The 17925-nt window shown below is 38.6% G+C and overlaps 1 protein-coding gene across 1 annotated transcript in view; it reads left to right on the forward strand.

The window, feature by feature from the left end:
- CDC73 (cell division cycle 73) overlaps window positions 1-17925 on the forward strand; it is a 128859-nt gene that overhangs the window by 41744 nt on the left and 69190 nt on the right. Inside the window, exon 10 of the mRNA XM_048498741.1 lies at window positions 8830-8894. Coding sequence (XP_048354698.1) covers window positions 8830-8894 — 65 coding nt within the window. The remainder of the gene's footprint in view (window positions 1-8829; window positions 8895-17925) is intronic.

The following is a 17925-nucleotide window of genomic DNA, read 5'->3' on the forward strand; positions in this document are numbered from 1 at the left end:
ACAGTGAATGTGTATTATGTTCCAGCTTCATGATCTTGCCCACTTAAACTTTGACTAGGGATCATGCCTGTTCAGGGCTTGCTGAGGAAGCTATTCAGTCAGGATCTCTAGGAGTTGATTAGGGCATCTCAGCAGTTGAAGCTGAAATTTAGTCTGGTGAGGTACTGTGGAATGTGAATGCTCAGACCTCATAACTATTTTCAGTCATAGAAAGAAACAAAGATATACAGCATTAGCCCTTGTGATTGGCTAGTACTGTGTAGCTGCTGGATTGTTCAGGCCTGGCTTAAATAAATGTAAACATGGCTGACTTCCTTCCGTTAGCATCTCAATAGCTTCTGCTTTCTGTATACTTATCAAGTTCTATCAACCTCCTTGCAATAACCAGACTCTTGGATGAAAAAAGTCAGTTTATTGAACAGGAACACTATGAACAGATACTATCCAGCTTTTGCTGGAACTGAGTCTCACACAGCATTTTTTGGTTAATATCCCTTCCCCAGATATCCGTTTAGCCCCCCTCTTGATATCTCAGCAGGGTGAAGTCACTAATAGCATTACCAAGCAGTGTGGGGTCTTCAAAACTGAACCAAAGATAAGTCCAAGTGCTAGCCTTCCCAGGGTGTGAGAAAGTAATGCATGCATGAAGGAAAAGAAAACAAGCCAGAGTTTCTCATGTTGCCAGCTGCTCCTGGTCCTCTCCCAGAGTCTCAAGACAAGAACCAGGGAAGAGCTGAAGTGCTAACAGGTCATCACAGGGTCTTGACAATACTTTGAGCTTCTAGTACTAGGAAGTTACTATATGTACTTGGAGCTAGAGAACACAAGCTCCAGGACTGGATTTTGAGCATGACTTCATGTGATCTGATGTGACTCTTATTGTCATGATCTGATCAACTGTGATTCATATGAACCAGTGTAGACTGCAGATTCATAGGTGAAAGCCTGATACTTATCCTTCCATTAGCAGGATTAGTTGCCCAAGTTCTGACATAATTGTCCACAATGGCAATGGGAAAAGGATAGTCTCTCGTATTCATCCAAGACTATGTAGGCCCTATCTTTTATACCAGCCTATGTGTTTTCTGGAAGAACTTTAATTGGAAGTTTTCCCAGGAAACTTTCTGATGCCCTAAGTAGAGTACGATTTGATTTAGCATGTTTATTTTTTGCTTGCATTTAGTAAACTAAAGCTTAGAATTATCCAGTAGATATTCCAGTAGGAACAAATTCTTGAGGTGAAAGGAATCATGTAAATCAAGTGTGATATAAATGTTATAGTCAAACAAAAATCAAAACTTTCAGTGGAAGTTATTTTTGTTGAGCAAATCTTGTAAAACTTTTAAAGATTATCTAGCATGCATTTCCCTTGTATCATTTAAATTTAGTTTAAACTCTTTAACAGAGGTCACTGGAGCACCTCTGTCACTCTGTAGCATCACTTGTATTATTTGTTTGAAAAACAGAAGTGTTTGTTCTGTCAGTTATATATAAGCTGATTTTGTCTTTTTTAGAAATAAGGGATGAGATTTCTAGTGCTTGTTGCTGCATTTTCGGCTGTGCACAGCTATGAGTCCTAAGTACTCGGCAGGATGGTGGTCATAGACTGGTGTGGTCTGTGGGAGTGGACTGCCCATAATATATGGGCAGGAGTTGTTCAGAGCATTTTGTACATTGTACCTGGTGTCCCAACATCCTCTTGAGTAATGGCTAGCTATTATAGTGAATACTGGGTCCTTTATACTACACCATGATTTTCATGCTAAAAATATGTTCTTTCTATGGGGGTGGTTTCACTTTGTAGTTAGAAGAAAACAATAAAGGTTTGGTTGCCAAGTGTGTTTACCCCACAGCTGGTAATAGCTTTGTTAAAAGGAAATATTCACATCCTTTCTGAAGCGATTTTGTGTCCTCAAAGATTATGAGAACAGAGTTGCGGCTTCATATCTTGTGAATAAAAAGCCCTGTGGGTTTAACAGAGCATGGTAATAAACACTGGCAAACCTTTAAGCAGAATATATCAGCCTTTGACAAAGTGCAAGCAATTTTTTGGAAATGGTTACTGTCTGATAAAAATAACTCTAACTCACTGACACACCAAACATTCAAGTGGAAAATGGGATTAAGCTGCAAAAAAGAGTAAAGACTTATAACTATCATCCCGAGATATCTGTTGCCCTCAGCCTTTTCTTTGCACTTCAGAATCTTCTTAATATTATCCAAGACTTGTAGCATTTGCTGCAGTCTTAAATTTTTGCAGTGATTCTTTCACACTTCAGACAGATTTATTCAGAGTTTGTGTTTTTTTTAAAAAAAAGACTTTAACATTCAAGCGGATTTGAATATTCATCTATATTTTTATTGAATTATTCATTTTATGGTGGCTTCAGTCATGTAGTGAAACTCTAATATGAGATGTTTTAATGAATACTAAAAGCAACAAAGAAAGAAAGAAGCCGGTCCCTGGCAAGTTGTAGATCTAGCAGTTGAATGCCCCCTGATAGTACCTGATTAAAAGTTAGCGCAGTATATTGGTAAATCCACATTTATGTCATATTTGGCCTTTGTAACAAATGAGTTCAACATCCCTGGGTTACACAATCTCTTAACAGTTGATATTAAGGGTCTGAACACTGCCTCTCTAGTAGATCTTAAATCGTAGTGGAAATCTCAGATGATTGTAAAAGCTTGTCCTGCATAAATTTGTCCAAGGGTTAGGAATAGGCATAGACTAAAAAAAGACAAAGTAGATAAGAGAATAGATGATACAGGGTGACTGAGAACTTCTTATGAGTTGTGTATTACTGTGGTTCATGTTGTGAAATTGTGCAAAAGAATTGATGGTGAAGGACAATTCTCAAATAAGCAACTCTGTAGAATTAATGCAATGCATTAAGGGAATTTATTATGGACCATGAAACTTCTGGCAGCAATTGAGTAAATTGGGTTGTCATGAAGATACTGATTACAAATTCAAGTGCTGAAAGTGAAATTCTCAACATTAGAACATTTGCAAGCATTCCAGCTTCTTAGGGAAGTGAAGGATTAGATTGATTGGAAAAATCCCACAAGCTAGACCTAGAGACTGGACAATTAGGAAGAAGGCTCATAAATAAGAACATGGAGTGAGATCAAGTTGACAGCCTGCCCATTTCTAGGTACTTCCTTCTTATCTTGTAAAGAATATTGCACTGTAAATTTTGACCAACTATCATTTCAGTGTAAAACCTGTGGAGAAATAATGAGAGAAACTGGTTTGGTATGAGCGAATTGTGTGGCTCTGATCCTTGTTTATCTGCATGACTCAAAACCAGCCTGCCTCATTGCTTAATTTGTATTCATAGAGGCACCCTGGAAGTACAGCTAAATGAAAAAGCAAATTGCAGATATATGCAACACATTGATTATATATGCACACAGTAATCTCATTACTGTAAAAACAAATAGACTGAACTTTAATGAAATTGATAAAAGCTTTTTTAAAAATATAGTACAGTATGCAGCTCTTTTGAATCATGTTTAAAGCAGATGCTTCCTTCCTTTTGCCTCATTTCTGGGCAAGGAGAATGCCTTGTGCAGAGAGGGGAGAGTCCAATGGGACCTTCTCCAATAAAAATGTTGCTCTTGTGCAACTCTCATTTACATGGAAAGGGTTTGTGTCCAAATTCTTTGAATGGTTGAGTGTATCTAAGCTCAACCACATTACCAGTAGAACAACAGGTACTTGTAAATGTTAAATAATGTGACTTAGCCGGGGGAGTGGGAGGGGGGAGAGGTATTCTTCAATACATAAAAGGCTGGAAGTATGAATATTGGTTAATTGTGGGAGGGGTTCATTCCATGGCAACAGTTTCCCATATGCAAAGCAGTTTTATTTGCTCTTTATGTTGGGAAATCTTAGCTTCAGTTCTTTGTTTTTCTTAAGGTTAACTAAGGCACAGTGGCTTGGAACCATAGTTGTGTGGACACTGGGTTTTGGGACCTTCATCACCTTCCCTTTTTCACTGCAAACTTCTTGTGCTCCCCAGCCACTCATGAGGCCTGGGAAATTCTAAGCCTTGGAAATCTTCTGGAGTGCAGTGCAAAAGGCAGCATCAAGGAGGCAGAATTTCTGCCAGGTTTTTTTTTCCTTCTGCAGGCCACCTTGCTGCATCCTACATTATTCCTCATTGCCCCTCGAACTCTGGGAGTGGCTTTTTGGAGGCACAGGAAAGTGCCGTGGGGAGGGGCAAGATCCTTTCTGCATATTCCATTCTTTTTGTTGGAACCTCAGCTCTGTGAATAGAGTGAATTGGGACTTTGGTGGTCAGGGCTGAGCTGAGAGTTGCATCTAGGTCAGTGATGGCGAACCTTTTTAAGACCGCGTGCCCAAACTGCAACCCAAAACCCACTTATTTATCACAAAGTGCCAACATGGCATTTTAACCTGAATACTGAGGTTTAAGTATAGAGAAAACGGTTGGCTCCAAGGCGCGCGTTACTCGGGAGTAAACTTGGTGGCTTTGCTTTGAAGCAACTGTGCAACGCTTCAATCGAATGAATCACGACCCTAGGAGGGTTTACTCAGAAGCAAACCCCATTGCCAGCAACCACGCTTACTCGCAGGTAAAGGATCACTCTTTCTTCCCATGAAAATCAGTAGGGTTTAACAGCGCTTAACAGAGTTACCTACACTGTTTCCCCAAAACTAGGTCTCAGGTTTAATGCCAATAATCTCCCTGAAATAATTACACTATTATCACATGGCGAACTCTGTGCACCCGTGCCATAGGTTCGCTACCGCTGATCTAGGTCTTAATTGGTTTTACCACACATTCTCAGAAGACATTTTTTACTGAGTTTTCTTGCCCCTTCTTCGTCCATGAGAACCTGAAATTGTTGTAGTGGCTTTATACTGCTTGGTGAGCTTTGCCAACTTGTTTACTACAAGGGCTTTTACAGGAATCTGTTTTTTGATATTGGACAATAAGTCTATAGGGCCAGAAGGACTTTTTTGTTTGTTCCATCAGCAATATAATCCACTTGGTCCAGCCAAAAGCACATGGCTGGAATTAGCAAGTAGTTGATATATTTTGAATCATCAACAAAAACAGGTCCCTCATATCAACATGTGGTGTTTTATTAGGGCTACTGAAATAAGTGGTGCCATCCATTAGTTTGATCTTCTGCATATTTCCTTTCAAAATTGATTTAAAGATTTAGGCTTTCCTAAATATCTGCATTAGTATGAATAGGCAGTGTTGATAGTTCTTTTTTCCATGTGTGTTTCTAGTTTGCCTCATTGTTACTTTGGGTCTCCTTTTAATGTTCTTCTGCATTTTTGTATGAATATTTCAGTGCCATGTCAAAGGTTCAGGGCAGATTAATGTTGAAGTTCAATGAGTATTCACAGAGCAAGTTTAATTTAGCAGCTACAGTGGAAGGTATGCTATATAGGTTCTAGCATTTGAGGGGAAAATGGGTGTAACATAGAGGACACTGCAAGCCAGAAGCATTTTTGCAGGACTCAAAAGTGTCTTATTTATGAGAACTAAGTCATGGAAGAAGAGTTGGAAGGACCTTAGAGATTAAACCTTCGCTGGAATCACAAATCCTGTCTAAAGTTACTTTGGTCAGTGATAATTGTCTATGGATTTAAAGCTGACAGTGAATTTAGAGAGGTCATAAAGCCAATCCTTTTGTTGCTGTGGCGATTGAGTCAACTTCATTTTGTTGCCTAACCTATTTTAGAGGCCTCTCACAGATTCTTTCTATCCCTATCATCATGCAACTTTGCCAAGTTTTGAGTTGTCATAATTGCTTGGAAATAATAACTATATTGGTTTTGCAGATTATTGGGCAACATTTGTGGCAGTTGACCACAAGGGAGACTTCTTCTACCTATCCACTCACATAATTTAAGTTATCCTGTATAAACATTCTTCTCATTGACAGGAATTATTTGCATGCTTTGAAGACGCTGTAGTTCCAAAAACTGCCAGTATATCGTACTGATTGATATAACATGTTGACAATGATATTAGCCTTTAGAAGCATTTCTTACACTCTGTTGTTACCTCCATACATAGAAAGCAAACTACACTGCATTGAAAGATCAGTATTTCCTGTGTGACTGAAAGGAATAACTAGTCATCTGTGCTATACTCTTTCACCAAGCTAGTACCACAATATTGCATGGCTTGGCTTCATTTGAGCATGGGTTGACTTTTAAACAGAGCAGAGTTTCTTTGTCTTCCTAGGAGTATACCTTTCTAGTTCTTTACCTGTTCAATTGTCCAGAGTGTACAACTGTGCCTTGCCGTCTTGCATTCAACCATGGTTCAGTTTCACTGGTTGTAAGAAGCAAGCACAAGGAGAAATAAAATCTAAATATGCTGTATGTTTCTAATTAGTTTTAAACCCCGATAGAAAGGGTCTCCTGTTTGATCTTGAATGTGATTAAGGTTGCTAGTAATTCGTTCTCTACCTAAACTGAGACAATCAGTGAAAACTTTGAGAAGGGAAGAAGCTGCAGTGAAGGATTGTGCAATCCCACAGTTAACACTTTCAAGCTATCAGGGAGATCTGCAAGCAGGCCCTTCCCAGTATGTGTATATTGAAGCAGTCAGGTTTCCATGGCACTTGAAATTAGTTTTCTTTTTTAATATACTGATCCTTTTAAAGACAACTATGCATTACAGCTGCTTCAGGGTAAAGCTGGGAAGGAAGAGTAGTTTGCTTTACAAAACCTTCCAGACACAATTGGTAGATTATCTCAAATAGCTTCTAGACAGCAATGATTGTGGATGCCTTTTCCAGTAGTACTGCAAACTGTATTCTGACTATTGAGGTTAATTGTAAGAATAATGCCGGAGAATTGGTGGTAACCTTTCCCCTGATAGGTGCCTGTAAGAGCAGATCTATTCCTGATTTGAATTGATGATGAGTTCCTGCCCTTATGAATCAGAATTGATTTTCCATTTACATTTTAATGCTTACTAATGTGCCTGCAGTTACAGTTGTGTTCATGATAACATCTAATCTTTATTTTAAGGCATACTTAGATTGTGGCTTTTTAAAAAATAGCAGCGGTTTTGTTTAAATAGTTGACTTTTTGACTCTCTTAAAGTGTACTTTAGCAGCATTATTTAGCGTGTATAATTTTTTAAAGAAGCCATTAACCAAAGAATAGGTAACTGTATGAAGCCACCTTTATCCAGAGCTACATCAGTGGTTCATCTAGCTCAGTTACATGCATTTGTATTCACATCATTGGGTAAGTAATCTGAAGGACTGCCTATTCCCATATAAACCTACTGGTTTACTAAGATCATCCAGGGAGGGCTGTCTGTCCATCCCATCAGTACATTTGGTAGGAACCCGGGAGAGAGCCTTCTTGGTGGTAGCACCCAGACTTTGGAGCCTCTTCCTATGGAAGCCCACTTGCTGTCCTTCCATTGTCAGGGGAAGACATTTTTATATCACACGGCTTTTAATACCAAGATTTTAACAAGTGGCAATTTAGGTTTTGATGGTGTATTTTATTGTAGGTTTGATTTTTATGTAGTTCGTGATTTTATTGTTATGGGATTATTGTATTTTATTGTACTTTGTAACAACTTTGATTATGGACTATAGAAAGGCAGGATATAAATACTTTTAATTAATTAAAATAAATATTCTGATTAGTAATATCACTTCAGTTTTTAGGGGGATGTTTCCCTAGCCCCAAACACTTGAGGTTTCTGAATATATGCTGTCTGAAGTTTGCAAGTTTTGTACCTGATTGTAACTGAGGTGTCACGTCACATTGGACTTTATCTATTCTGTCATGGCAAGGGTTGGGTGGAAGTGGTTGTGCAGTTCAGCTTTTGGAGGCTGCCTTCTGTCATGGAATGAGAGGTTGCCCAGAGACCTCTGCATCTTCTGAACAGCCTCTCTCTTCCTATGGGAAGGGTGTTCAATAAGCTGATAGTAGTCAGCAGAAACTCCTGAACTGGAGAGAAATATTTTGCTTCCTTTCTGAGATATGAGATGGTTTCCCTAGAGGTGCAGAGACTTTGATGATAAGTTCTTGTTTCCAATGGAAGATGTACCTGCAGCCAAAGCAGTGTGACTTCTTTTGGACTGTATTTCACCATTCAGAAACTGGGCTGGGAAGGTACAGTCCATAAAATTTGGACTGTACCTTAAGCTGAGAATATGGTATCTGACCACCTTGACCAGGCCAAACTTTTCCACCTAGCTCCAGTAGTAGTAGAATACACATCAGCTATGCACATGCATTTTGTTCCAAGGTACATGCTTTTCTGGCACTGAAACCAGGATGAGACTGTGTGTACCTGGGTGTTGGGTGGACTTGGGTATTCTGGGTATACGTTCCTCTGAGTGCTTATTTTAAATGTTAACAGACAAACAGTGTTCCATAACCTTTATAGAAGTTTTGCACACCCTGTCTTGTTCGTCTGCATATAATATTGGAAAATCAGTTGCACTGCTGCAATTTCTGGGGCCTTTTCCGTATTCCTATGTGCTGGTGAAGATGCCTGATGTAGTTAGTTTTCATAATCTATCAGTTACAATTCCAAGTAGTTGCACTGTCACCTGAATTAGCTTTCCCTATGTTAAGTAAGTATGTTTTGTGGTTGTATCTAAGGAAGGGAACGTTGACTCTTGAAAGCCTATATCTTGAAAATCTTGTTGGTCTTTGAGGTGCTATAGAATCTGGTTCTACTCGTGTCAAGAGTAGCTCAAACTGATGCGGTTTTGTTTAATGTGTCTTCGTTGCCCTGTGGCTGTTGCAAGGTTTGCTTTAAAAGTGTCTTACAATTATTATTTTTTAATCCACAGAGACGGAAGGTTTCAAGATTGACACCATGGGTACTTACCATGGAATGACTCTGAAGTCTGTGACGGTAAGTTGTAAAAATATTTGCTGAAAAACCTTTGGGTAATTGTGGAAGTTTTTTTTCTTCAAATTTTCTTTATCTTGTCTTGTTTGATTGGACTCTCTTGTGTATTAGTGAGAAATCATTGACACCCAGGGAATGAAGTGAAGCTGGTTTATAGCCAACGTGTTGGTGTTTCTAGTTCTTTTAATGTAGACTTGATACCAGGTTGGTTTTGCTTTATGTCCTGTCTGCTTGCAAGGCTTCAAGCTGATTAATGGACTTCTTTATTTAAAGAGGAGGAGCATCCCATGCAATTGTCATGATTCTATTATTTTAATGTATAAAGCTGCTCATAAGAGCTGAAGGAGAGGCTTCGAAACTGGTTTTCGTTGTATGCTTGTCTTAAATTGTCAGCTTTTATGGAAGTGGGTTGTGTGTTCTCGAACAAATGCTGTTTTGATCTGTCTGCAAGTAGGACAGATGCTGCCGAACTAGTGTAGAAGCCTCATTAAAGATTTTTGCCATCTGTATGCCTATGTAAATGTGATGAATAGATGGTGCTAAACAGTCTCCAAAAATCTGTGCACCTACTTCCAGTTTGCTCTCCTAATTTGAACATAACATAATGCCTGGAATGTAAATGTCTCAAAACCAATTAGAGCTAACTTGTTTAAACTTTCCCCCAGCTAATAAAATTGTTCCTTAAGTTTTTGCCATCACCTTCCAGTCTTTAAATGTTGGCCTGTAATTCTCTCTTAATCAAGTAATCTGAGGATTAATCCTGCATTGGGAAGAATACCAAACAAAGCATTAACGTATGTCACTGGAGAGCAAAAGACATGAAATTTTTTAGGGTGTTGTGGGTTTTCGGGGTTTTTTTTTTGTTTCTGATGATGTTCTGAGTTGGCAAAGGGCAAAGTATTTGCTGTAATAGCAGTGTTTGTATGAGGGGAGTAAAAGATACGATGGTTATGGTCATTTTATCAAGTGTTGCTTATTTGTCATAGCAACTGAATACAGGAGAGGATAAAAAATATAACCATGCCACTTGCTGTATCTAGAATAAGTGTATCAAGCTTCTTCTGGATAAATTTTCTAACTGACCTTACAGATAAGTTTCTGAAAAGTGCATCTGCCCATATATACCTACGTTAGACAATTGCAGTCTTAAGTAGTGGATTTCAGTTTGTCCTGATTAGGGACTTAAATTTGAACTTTCCACATAGAACCCATTTTCGTGCTTTTACCTCTAATGTCAAATAACTCAAAGTACTTTTAACACTTGAAAACTAGAGCAGGTAAATTGGCAAACACTCTGAATATCCAGAGGCAAAGCCCAGCGATACAGAGGCAGAGCCTTGCTCCGAAAGTGCTGAACCCTAGTGGAGTGGCAGTATTGTGTAGTGTCAGACTAGGATCTGGGAAATGCTGGTTCAAATTCCCACTTCACCAAGGAATCTTGCTAGATGACCTTGGGCCAGCCGCACAGTCAGCCTAACCTACCTTACAAGCTTGTTGTGAAGATACAATGGAGGAGGGAATGATGCGTTACTGCTTTCATCATCTTCTAATCTTGACTTTCGGAACTGGATATTTAAAGGCGATAATTCTATGGACAGAGATGTAATTTTACATTCCATGTTTGCTCCTTGGTATAACCGCATCAAAAAAGATCATTACAGAGCCCCCTATCTTGTTGGCATAACCCAATATAATATAAGGAAGGCTCTGACAGCGCTACGATTTCAGTCAATCTCAACAAACTATCTAGAAGGCAGATACGCTTAAATAACAGTAGAGCAACAAATCTGTATTTGCAGACGTGAAGTAGAGGATCTACCTCATTATGTATTGAACTGCCCACTGTATGATGAGCCTAGGTCCAAGTTCCTTCACAGTTTTATATCTGTCCCAGGTATACTCTGATCCAGATAAAATATACTTTCTCCTTTCAGATTCAGATCCTTGCATATCCTATAGGGTTGGCCTCTTTGCTTTGGCAGCCTCAAAGATCCGATCTAGAAACTCATTGGAGTAAATAGTAAAATCAAAAGTTGCACAAGATATATTTGACTCTAATTTAGATACACTGGAAGGGGAAACTGAGAGGGTCTGAGTGTCCATATATTTTAATTTTAGCTGTTAAATCGTTTTGCTTGTGTATTATGCTGATCTATGTGTTTTGATACTGTAATATTGTGATGGCCTATGGCTCTACAGTAAAGTTGTTGATGATGATGATGTAAGCTGCTTGGGTCCCCATTGGAGGGAAAGGTGGACTATAAATAAAAAAGAACATGAAGGAGTATAGTTACTACATCCCCTGCCAGGCCAACAGAGATTGTCTTTAAGCAGACTCTGGTTGTATCTCAGGGAATGAAGCAAGAATGAAAAATACATAAATAAGCTACACATTATGCCACACGTTTGCATACCTCTCACATACATGCACACACATCTTATTACAAAGTGCTCTAGAAAACATTCAGTCAAATCACATACAGGAAGTACAGTCTCCCATTGAAAAGGCAATTGCTGAATTCATGGTAGAGAACTGAAAGTCCATGCAAAGCAGATCAGTAGGAAACCAAACCACAGACTATAAAAATCAAGTGAATGCAGCTGCATCTTATATTACTATGAGCAACTCAAAGCCGATCTCTCAAAGGTTTCTTGTGACTGTCAAAAACTGCTCATCTAAAAACGCTATTTCAATCTCTTCCTATACAAAGGCCAAACTAGATGCAGCAGCAAAAGTCAGATTGTCTGTCCTATTCACAGATACAGTAGGGTATGTCTAACTTTAACATCAAAATGGGTATACAATGAATGCAGCTGAACTTTATTCTCTCTTCCCCCTGGTCGATCGCACCAGGCTGGCTCCAGCAATGAAAGTGAGCTGAGCAGGAAAAATTGCTTGAAGGCAATGGAAACACGCTTCAGACGTGCCTCAGTAACCAATCTGTATCCTTGTATGCCAGATGGCAGTCGAGCCTTGGCAAAATGGACAGTGCTAGTTGAGAATGTGACTGCGGGAAGCTGTTTGAATGTCAAAGAAATTGACTCAGAGAGCCATTTTGGGTCTGTCTAGTTTATTCTCAAACTGATTATGAGCACAAATTGCAATGCAAGCATGCTAATGAAAACAGTACTTCTCTTGCAGATACCCTGCAAGTCCAATCTTCCTATTCTGGAAGATTTAGTTTGTACCCTGTACATACTTTGGCAAAGGTTCCATTGAGCTCAACAAAGCTTACTTTTGAGTCAGGCTTAGGATTGCACTGTTAAAGGTGACAGGTTCCCTCCTTCAAGTGGATACAGATCTCTCCCACCTCTGTCCATAAGCAACTAGGGAAGTGACTATTTACAGGCCTGTTAATCTGTCTGGAGAATGGTGCATTTACCGATAAAGTCATGTGTTCTGATACGAGTTGTGTGAGGCATTCCAACTCCCCTTGCTTCTTCCTAAGCATCCCCATCCTGAACGCCAACGTTCCTTTAGGATTTATGTGTAATCCAGTTTTTGTCAAGAGGGGGTTGGGGTAATGAATAAACATATGATTCTTGGGCAGGGAAGGCATGAAGGATGGCTTGACACATATGCCACCTGAGCTATTTTTTGTTTCTTTAGCACTTCAAGCCTAGATGGAACAAATTATCCCAAAGGTAGTGGTCAGAACATGACAATTTGTTTTTATCTTTCAGCAGTTGGATCACTGGAGGAATGCTTGCCATTTGCCTTTAAGTTGCAGAGATGGATTTGAAATATTTTCTATTTTAAAACAACAGACCTCCCCCCCTTTTTTTTGCTGTAGTAGTTTGCTCTGTTACGGTTTTATGATTTCATGATGGTTAGAGTTGTATGAAACTTAGTACTCTTTACGTTTAGATAATCTGAAGCCAACGAAAATATGATTTATTATTAACTCACACTTCAGATGCATTTTGGTAAATTATTTTTAGCTCTTTAATGAAAGTAAGAGACTTCTACATGGGTTTATTAATGATAACAAGACAGAACTTCACAACTTTGATACAACAGATGGTGAAGGCTAGATATTTTTTCTGTAATGTTAATGAAAACAACCTGTTTGGCAAGGTCCTCTCTGTAATAGTTTTATCTGAAGGAAAGAATGAACACTTTTAATGCTTTTTTCCCCATACCAAATCAGAATTATCTCTGGTTAGGTGCATTATGTATGCACTGTGCTGTTTTCACTTGGACAATCTCCCTTTGTTTCTCTTTAAACCTTTCTTAAAAGGTTGTCAGTAGTGGCTGTGGAGCAAGCAATCTTCTATGCATTACACAGCTTTTATTGTGTTATGCAAGTGACCTGCCTTCCTCATGTCTCCTTTCCGTGGATTCAAGTATAGAGTGATGTGGATTTTTTGTTTTTGCATTTGAATATTTAAAATTTTAAAACCAACAAATAAACCTTTTCCAAATTATAGTGTCATTCAAAACCTAGAAGATATTCTTAAGATAGTATTCCTCTACTCTGGAAAGATTTATTTTTGAGGCCAATTTCTGTTCTTCAGTAAGATCTACACTGTGACAAGTCTATTCTAGCTCACATTCTAGCTCACATACTAGCTCACATTCATTCTTTCAGCAAACCTGTGGGTTGGGTCATCTTTTTCACAGATGAGAAATTTGGTCAAGAAAAATGAGCTAAGCAAAGGCTCATCTTTTAGGTTGGTGGCTGATCTAGGCACTGGAAACTTCTAAGAGCCATTTTAATGTACATATGGCTATTGTATGAGTGACTGGGGATGCATTTAATGTATTTGAAGTTCCTATTCTTAAATTGCAAAGAAATTAGATGAAAATCTAGTTGGATAGATGCCATGTGATTATATAGAAATTTGAGCAGATAGTGTTGGGCAGCCTTCAGACATAAATTGCAATCCAATGCAATTGTAAGAAAGTCAATAAAATAAGTGGTTGTGAGCTTGTTGTAGTGTTGAAATGATGAAAAGTAGTTTTTCACATTCTTGTTCTTCAAGAAAATTTGTATGTCGCCTTAGTTGGGAGAGGTTTTTCCCCCCAAGGATTATTTCTGCACCATCCTCTCCTCTTCTTATGATTCTTGGGCAGATCCAAGTCCAAGCATTTGCTAGAAAGTGTGTAAAGACTTGTTATTTTTACTTTCAAAGCTACTATTTAGCATGTATGAGTTATTTAATGGGCAATGTTATCTTGCAACTTTATTGTGTTGGCCTCCTAAACAGTTTCTGTTTTCCTGAATTCTGAAGAAGAGTTCAAGACAAATCAAGCTAAATACAAGGAATACTTATTCTTCAGAGACTTGACTGAGAAGCATATCCAAATGCAGTTCAAGGTATCAATTTAGACCCTCTCCAAGCACAATAATAGTAAGCTGTGACAATATGAGGAAGGAAGAGATGGCATATTCAAATCTTTTCTAAGCTCCTATAGGAAATAAAAGGTCATATGATCAGTTTCTTCTCCTGAAAAGACCTTTTTGCTGTCATTTTATAGTAGCCTGTAGTCTTCCCATTACAGGAGAGACCATCCAGTTAAAGCCAAGGGGTAATATTTTCAGGGGAAAGGGGAAAATGTGACTTTTTCCATTCTCCCGCTATTTAACGGTTGTTGTAAATTGGGACAGATTAACCATGTCCAGAGACTGGTGAGTTCATATTTGAAGATGTCTGGACAAGTTTACAATAGAACGTACTTATGGATGAAGAGCTCTTACCAAGCTTGCCTTGACAAACCTAGAAAAATTATCATGTTTATATTTTATATAACTCCCTTGAGGAAGACAGAACACTAAATGGAATCTTCTGACAACTCAGACAAGGGAAGAGTTTCTTTTTAACAATCCCTCCATTTCTTTATGACTCTGTTAAGTAAATTCAGTCTTTCCAGTATTTTTTTTCCTCCTTGTGGGTAGAATTCTGTAAATTCTATGGTTGGTAGCATGGTAGTTTTACTGTATTATCTAGTCTGGCAGGCTTTGTACTTGCTTGTGCAAACTGTATAAAATAACTGAAAATACATCTCTAAAACAGGAGAAGTAGCCCTACAATTAAGTGAAAAAGGATGGCGCCAAAAGTTGCCTAAGATGCATGGTTGTAACAGCAACTCAAAATGTAAGCTTCACATATAATTTGCATAATCAAGCAAAATGTCTATCTCTGTTTTCTCAAATGTTATGTAACTAAAAATGAGAACACAAAAGCAAGCAGGATTCTCTCAGGTTTTCTGTTGTAGTTGCTGGAACCACTGACCTATATGCTGGACAGTTATTATACCTCACTTCATACCAAAAAGTTTGGTGTGATGCATAATGAAACTCTTCCTAATAATGGTTAAGGAATCTCATAACGGCTTTTTGTTTTTGCTTCTGTTGAACACAATGTTACTTTTAGACCATTCTTTGTTTTGAAAAATGTGATGCCTTCTAGAACAAAGTAGCTGCAGGTGGATTCTGAAACAGTAATTCAGTGGTATCTTCAAGACTATAAGAGGATTGTCATGGTCAATAGCCAGTTTCTGTTCAGTAAAGAGGCTAGCCCTGACACAGATAGTGCAGGCTAGCCCGATCTTGGAAGCTAAGCAATCAGTGCTGGAATGGGAGACCACCAAGGGATACCAGGGTTGCTATGTAGAGACAGGCAATGACAAATCACTTCTGCTAGTCTCTTGCCTTGAAAACGCTTCTTAGTACCCACAATTTGGCTGTAACGTAATGGCCAAATAGAGAGATTGCATGTGCTGAAAGTCATACTGGAAAGCTCACTGAAGATATCAACCTGGTATGCTGTGACATGTGGAAAACATTATGATTCAAACTATTAGGAAAGTAGTTAAAAATGATGCTGCCAGTACCATATGCATATGTCCCAAACACGTGGTCTCTCAGTACATGGCACAGAAGAGCCTGGCCTGCCCCCTGCCTCCATACAATCTACATGACATGAATACATGGAAGAAGTGCACACATGCATACCTGTCCAGTGATCAGCAGTGTTCAGCATTGCTGATCATGGGGTGAGTACATGTACTAGTGTGGAGGCTTGCTCTTTCTCCCTTGTGATGAGTCCCATGTGATTGGGACATCTGCATAGAGCTGATGACAGTATATAAATCTGAGATGTGACCAGACTTGGAATATTGTGTATGGATTGCTCTGTTCAAAAAAGGATATCACGTTGCTGGAAAGATGTTAAAAAAAAGGGAGAACTAAAATGAACAGAGTAAAAACATTTTTTCCTATTAATTGAGAGGGGAAAAAGCTACATTAGTGAGATGACTTAGTTTTTTTTATTTGAGCAACTAAGCTGGATGTGAAAAGTTTGTAAAATTATGAACAAATTTACCCAGCATAGTAGTCATTAATAGAAGATTAGTCAGGAAATCAAAGCAGTAAAAATAAAATTCCAATCAGTGCTTCAAAACCTATAATGGATTTCATGTGTTTTGCATTAGTTTTGTGTAATTTTAGCTTGCCTGAAGGCTGCTGTTCCTTTTTGTGGGCTTTAATTGCACCCATACATTTTACACTTCCTAACAAATCCCCCCCCCCCCCCAACAATCTGGTTTACATATTATGACACAATGTATTAAGCTCCTGTCCTATAGTGAGTTGACTTGTTAAGCAGTGTAGAGAAACCCCAGATGAACATGATGGGCTTTTGGACAAGAGTTCCCCATCCCAATTTTAAGTAGCAACTACGAAGTGACCAAACTAGTAGCCAACAGTTTTTATTCCTGGCCTTTTTCACTATGAAACCATAATTTATCTCCCAGTTTGCAAATTCACATTCAATAGAAAGAGTAGCTAGACGTCTTAACTATTTTTGCCCCATCTGCAGTTTTTGATGAGAGCTTTGGTTGTTGAAGGGTTTCATCTTCTGCCACAGTCACTGGCAGAGTACAAAAAAAATGTACAGGACTATGCAAGGTTTTTTGAAAGTCAGGTGAAATTGTTATATCATTTGGCAAAATAAGTGGGGTAGTCTTGAGGCAGAATTCAGGAAAATTATGTCCACCAACATCTTTTTGGTACTAACTTGGTTAGCTGCCACATTTCTTCAGAAATCAGGACACCAGACTGAGCTATTTTGGACAAAATAGAATGTCTTTAGACTCCCAGCCAGGATCTAAATCATGAATTGCGTAGGATAGAACTATGGTCTCATGCTTTTTATAAATCTCCTGTGTGCGGCTGTGGTGATACTACCTGACTTGCTTTTTCAATACAAAAGAGCAGAATTGCATGATGCATCTGGCAGCTTTTCCTCTTCTGCCACAGGTGCACAAATAATTTTAATCTTGTCTGTTGTTCATCTACTTCCCTAGTTAGTTTATTGCCACAGAAAGGCCTTGCCTGTTTTAAAAAAATGGAGGAGTGATTGGTGTCTTACAGTTCCTTGTATTTTGTTTAACTTCTGTGTGGTTGTGGTTGCCTGATTTGTTTTTATAGACAGGCAATGTGTGTGGCGGGAAGGGGGGGTGCATTTATAAAACTAACCTCAGTGTGGAAAATCTACTTCTCTACATCTTCTCACTTTTCTTTCAACTGTAGTGCTGCTTGCTTGGATTTTAACACTGAGTGGAACAAAATGTCCACTGAGCTGTACCCTCTGAAACAAAAACACTTTATAAAGCTATAAAAAGCCTCAAGACAATACCAATTCACTAGATGTCTTACCAACTAATAGTGAATTGGTACAGCTTTATGGCTGTTTATAGTTTCATCATCTATATTTCCCCATTGTTTATGTTGAAAAACATTTTATAAGTATGCAGAACACTAAAAATAATAAACCCATATCATACCTGCAAAGAAGCAGAGCCCTAAATCTGCATTTGCAGTCCATACATATGGAATAAAATTACCTGAAAGCCTTTTATAATATTGCTGCCCTATGAGTTTTGTTAAATATATTAATGAGGTGAGCTCCATCGAGACCCCATTCCAAAGCATCAGGACCACCGCTGAATGGGTCCAGCAATGGGCTGCCATGGGCCAGACATTTCTGTAAGAGGAACAGAAAGAAGAAGAATCAAAATTGATATATC

The sequence above is a fragment of the Sphaerodactylus townsendi genome, linkage group LG05, assembly GCF_021028975.2.
Source record: "Sphaerodactylus townsendi isolate TG3544 linkage group LG05, MPM_Stown_v2.3, whole genome shotgun sequence".
Classification (NCBI taxonomy): domain Eukaryota; kingdom Metazoa; phylum Chordata; class Lepidosauria; order Squamata; family Sphaerodactylidae; genus Sphaerodactylus; species Sphaerodactylus townsendi.